This window comes from Lactuca virosa, chromosome 4 (assembly GCF_052849685.1).
Source record: "Lactuca virosa cultivar CGN04683 chromosome 4, Lactuca_virosa_CGN04683_v6, whole genome shotgun sequence".
Lineage (NCBI taxonomy): Eukaryota > Viridiplantae > Streptophyta > Magnoliopsida > Asterales > Asteraceae > Lactuca > Lactuca virosa.
The window spans coordinates 144844235-144849873 of NC_136429.1; the positions used below are offsets into that span (position 1 = coordinate 144844235).

The following is a 5639-nucleotide window of genomic DNA, read 5'->3' on the forward strand; positions in this document are numbered from 1 at the left end:
AAGGATTAGGGTATTAATCGGAAATTTAGGATTAATCGGGTTTGGCGGGATTAACCGGTCTTGGCGGGATTAATCGGTCAACAAAAGTCAAAAAAGTCAAAAAAAGTAAAAAAAAAAATAAAAAAATAAAAACTTAAAAAAAAAAATTTAAAATCAACTTTTGTTTTTACTCCAAAGTTTTCAAATTTTCAAATTTTCAAATTACAAAATTTCTTATTTTCTAATTTTGAAGTACTTGTTTTTCTTAATATATATTAATATTTGATTAATTTTAATACTTTATTAATAATCTACGGTCCCCGATTAATCCACGCCAAAACCAATTAATCCTTTAACATCAGTCTACCGTCGAGCTACCGTCGAACGATTTTTACAACCTTGCAAAGATGTAATTGATTTATGGTCTGCTTTTCTGAATGATCTTGACAAATATAAAGATCACACTACACCTTTAAGGTTTTCCATTCCTTATTCACTTATAGTATGATCCATATTATTATGTTTTATTTTTAATTTATATTTTATATTTTCTAACTCTTTTCATTTTTTTAGTCAAATATTGTTTTCAAGAACACCGATAGTATTAATGCATGACTTGTCGATAGAATTCAAAGTCATGTGGAAAAGTTTTCCCATGTTAAAAATTTATGTGTTAACTTGGTATTTTAATTATTTATATTTCTATTTTGTTGATTAATTTATATATATATATATATATATATATATATATATATATATATATATATATATATATATTACTTTTTAATATTTTATTTTTTCAACGGGTATTCTTTCCTATTCTCAGGAAAGAACGTTACTTTTTGGTTGTTTTTGATTTAGTCAATGGAAAGATGGGAATGATTGATAATGACATGACTAAAGGAGGGATCACTTATAATATCGGGTTTTTCTTGCTAATTTGGTAATTATTTTTTTATCAAATATTTACTTTTTTAGTTCTGTTTTTTAAACTAATAAAATAAAATTTTTATGTAGAAAACAATGTTTAAACTGTATTTGACGATTACGGGTCATCCTCGAGTCAATTCATTCAAAATAATAAAGATGGAAAGATTTGAGATGGAGTGGCAGATAAAAACCAATGATGTTGACTATAGGTTATTTCTCATAAGACACATGCAAGTATATCGTGGTGGTGGAGTGGAGAAGATTGATATTGATATATTTCCTGAGTGTACCAGTGAAAAGATGCAATTGGTGGACATAAGGAATAAATATGTTGGTAAGATTATGATAAACTGACAATCTACAAGAGTAAGAAGATTTCCACTAAAGGTCATTTGCATGAAGTTGAAGTGAGAGTTCAATCATTTGGTGTTCTTTGATCATTGGTTGTTTCTCGTTTTCAAACTATTTTAGTTATTTGTGATTCGCTAAGGAAGACTATATAAGTATCCTTGTTTCTTTTGTGTTTAGAATTCTTATGTATGTTTTTTTTTTCCTTTTTTTTGGATGATCACCAATATATGGTAAACTATGATCCACTTATTCTATGATACTAATGGTGGTTTATAATGTAATTTTCTAAGGAAAATTAAATATCCTTGTTTGTTTTTGTGTTTAGAAGTTATATGTATGTTTTTTTTTTTTTTGGAGGATCACCAATTATATGGTAAACTATGATCTACTTATATTATGATACAAATGATTGTTTATAATGTTTTTCATTAAAATTATTCACAAAAAAGACAAATGTTTTCTTAGTTAAAGAAAATTAAAATAGATAAATGTTATGTATTTTACTATGTGACCCAATAGGTTTTTATACCTTGTCCAAGTTTAAAAGTGACAGGGTATCTAAGTTTAGTTTGTGGCCCAATGGGTTTTTAATGAATCGTTAATTTAAAATTATATATTTTTTTGAACCATATTTTATTCATAGTTTAATGATGAAATTTTATTATTCCAAACTTTTATTTGATTTTATAAATTGAATTACGTATATTATATAAAAAGTTTCATGTATAAAAAATTACATTCTATAAAAAATTCCACCAATATTTTTTAATCTTTAATAAATTTTATCTTAAGTGTACTAATTAATTTTTTTGGATCAAATGTTTTACATCAAAAATATATATATATTTATAAATAATCAAAAAGAACTTACCAATAGAACATAATTTTAATTAAATTATCAAACATTTTTATTAAAAGCATTTATTAAAAGCATTGATGCATAAATTATTGAACCAGAATTGTTTATTTTGTTTATCCAATTACAAATTTGATTAAAAAAATTATAAAGTATATTTTCACATCAAAATTTTTGCATCAAATAAGAAACTTGAAAACAAAAATTACAGAATTGCTCTCAATTTCGTTGTGAAGGGGAAAATGGAATGGAATTGCCTTGTGAAGAAACTCCAACAAAACGTTCGCTTAAGTATTTCTCCAAAGTGTCGACTACCCTCATAAATTATATTTTCGGATCAAATTTTTTGCATCAAAAATATAAATATAGAAAGAATCAAAAAGAACTCACCATTTAGAACATCATTCACCAGTCTATCGATGCAGAACTCCATTGCAAATTCTAATTCCCGTATAACAGATTGGATTTTTTTTCGCTTGTATGGACATTTGTTATATTATAAGTATGTGTTTATCGTGGTACCACATCTTTTTTCCCATCTCATTGTCAAATATGCTTTTGGATAAATTTCCACACCTTCCATTCATAAAACATAGAAACAATGTCTGCATAAAATTGCCGTCAATTGAAATCTGAAGCAAGAACAAAGAAGTTTTTGATCCGATTTAAAAAGTTTAACCTGTAAAAAATTAGTAAATAGTTAACATAAGTTATTTTAATAAGAGTAATATAATTGTAATTTATAATGTACCTCAAATTATCCATGATGTTTTGGATGTTTTTCTGTAACTTTTATAATAAATCTTTTGAACACTTATGATTCTTCTCATCTTATTGACATGCAACTAACCATTGATGCAAGAATCTCTGATTGAATATCAAAGAAAACATTTCTTGTGAAGAATTCAGTTGCTTCAACTTCAAGCTTTAATCCAATTTTAAAATCCGGTTTTGTGTATCTTGAGTCATGATCATTTTTTCTTTGAACGCATCTTTGTCCTTCTAATGCAGTCTTAAAATGAGTTGAAAATTCAATCAAATGCGAATCTGAGTTAGAGAGTAGCTCGTAAAGATAATTTTCAGCTACAGATCTTGATGTAGTCCTCATCAATCCAGAGGAGGAGCATTCTTTGAAATAAGCGGGAATACAGAGATCTCTCATTTTGTACATCTCGTTAAACCAATTGTTTTCATTTAAGTGAAACTCGTCCATTATGTTTTTCGATGTTGATTCAAAATTTTCTTTGAATATTGTTTCATTCCAAATGAGATCACTCAACTTTTTCAAAACATCTGTCTTGGGCATATGACTTCCCAACTGCATATATATATATATATATATATATATATATATATATATATATATATATATATATATATATATATATAAAAACATATATACTAAATAGAAAGACATTTTATGATATTATACTAACCTTGTCTGTAAATTTTTGAGATATGTGCCACATATACAATGTATGTGTTGCACTCTTGAATACCACCGGTATTGCTTGTAAAATTGCAGCGTCTTGATCTGTTACAATTACATTTTGCTCTTTGACAAATGCTTTTGTGAAAGCATGTAATAGCCATGAATAAGATTCGATGCTTTCACTTGAAAGTAACCCGACTCCAAAAGTTATGCATCGTTTATGATTATCTATACTAGTAAATGGTACAAAAATCATCCTATATCTGTAAAACAAAGAAAAAAATTTAGTAATGATGCAAATATATGTATTTAACATTTTAATATTATTAAATTATGCAACTCATATTCTTATTGATTCAAATATAATTATTATTGTTGACAGATTAAAATTCATCAAATTAATGATTTTAAATACAATGATTCAAAAACATATTAATGGTTCACATACTAATGATTTAAATTTTGCCTAATTAATAATAATCATTAAGTGATTTAATAAAAAAATTATTAATATTCAAAATGTAGAAAATGATTCAAAATTATAAGTACATTAAAGATTCACTTACTTTTTGAATCTTTTAATTTAAATTTTAGATTAAAAAATAATAGGATTCTTATTATATTTTTATATAAATTTAAAAATATAATTCTTATTTTACTATTGATTCAAAAATTAATGGTACAAAATTGCTCTAATTAAAAATAATGATTCACTATTCTAATATTTGTAAATACAATATTTCAAAACTATAAGTAAATTATATAGTCACTTACTTGTTTGTTCTGTAAGTTGCATCAAAAGGAACATCTCCACAGGAAATATAGTTTCGTTTTGCTTCTTCATCCGCCCAAAACAATCCAGTCAATTCTCGATCACTTCAAACACTAAAGTCAACCGAAAAATCTTGCAAATAATATTTTTTATTCATCAACTTGTTTATCACAAAATCTGCATCTCTTTCTCCAATAAATTCAATCCAATCCCTTTTGAAATTTTTTGTATTTGTTCCTGTAGCTCCATTATTTTCAAAACTACCCCTAGACTATTTCATGTATTTATATGTAGTGCTTGGTCCGGTGTTCACATTTGACAAATCATATATCATTTTTCTTTTGTGAAAAAGTGAGTATTCTTTCAGAATTTAGAAAACTTTTATCTTCTTCATGTACAAATATATGTGTGTGTTCTTCTTTAAGCTCATATATATGCCATACTTTATCATTATTGACCTTCATTCTCACATATGCTTCACGGTTTACTCTAATAGAAGGTCGTTTACGTTTTTTGTTGTTTGGATCGTTTCGAATATCATATGCATCATTCTTTTTGGATCATTGCCTATTGCATACTATGTATCTTATTCCATAACCTTGTACTCCTTTTATTTTCTTTGTAGATGCTGTTCTTGTTTAAAAACCACTTTTCCTAGAATATTGTTGATAAAATGCTAAACCATCTTTAAATGTTGGAAAAGTTTGTCCCTTATAAGGTCTGATATCTACATCTAGAGTCCAATAAATTTTTCCATCAATTATACTTACAATTGGATCACGTTTAGTTTAGAGGATGATGAAGATTCAAAATTTCTTGAAGAAGATCCAATATTTGCTGTCATAGAACCATTGTTTTCAGTTAAAAAAACATTGTATCATAATATATGATCTACAAAAAAAAAACAATATTTTTAATAATAAATTTACCTTGATCATTAATCTGTTGTTTTCATGATTGCACTTTCTACATCATCAATATGCATTGTAGATTCTGTATTCACTGAATGTTGATCCATAATTGATATTTATGTTATGAAATCAACAATTATAACATGTTTTTGTACTAGATATTAACATTGAAAATGCTATTAACTTGTTTCTAATATATCACATTATTGATTTTTGATTAGCGTCTAGTATTAGTCAATTTCGATGTCAATCAACATTTTATCTATAAAATATTGAAAACAAATGTTTTTCATACACTAATTTTGATGATTTAAAGTTTTTTTAAGAATAAAAATTCGATTTTTAACCTAATTCTAAAACATAGATGTATATGAACAAATGTTATAAATCATGTTTTTTCAATCGTAA

The 5639-nt window shown here is 25.6% G+C and overlaps 1 protein-coding gene across 1 annotated transcript; it reads right to left on the bottom strand.

Annotated features, from left to right (window-relative positions):
• Nucleotides 1-2737: 2737 nt before the first annotated feature.
• On the bottom strand, nt 2738-5338 carry LOC145105166 (protein FAR1-RELATED SEQUENCE 5-like). Its single transcript, XM_079042299.1, has 6 exons — nt 5284-5338; nt 5091-5157; nt 3553-3811; nt 2967-3434; nt 2868-2899; nt 2738-2795 (listed from the first exon to the last, which is right to left on the bottom strand). The coding sequence occupies exons 1-6, from the start codon at nt 5336-5338 to the stop codon at nt 2738-2740; spliced, it is 939 nt and encodes a 312-aa protein (XP_078898425.1).
• Between the last annotated feature and the right edge of the window lie 301 nt (nt 5339-5639).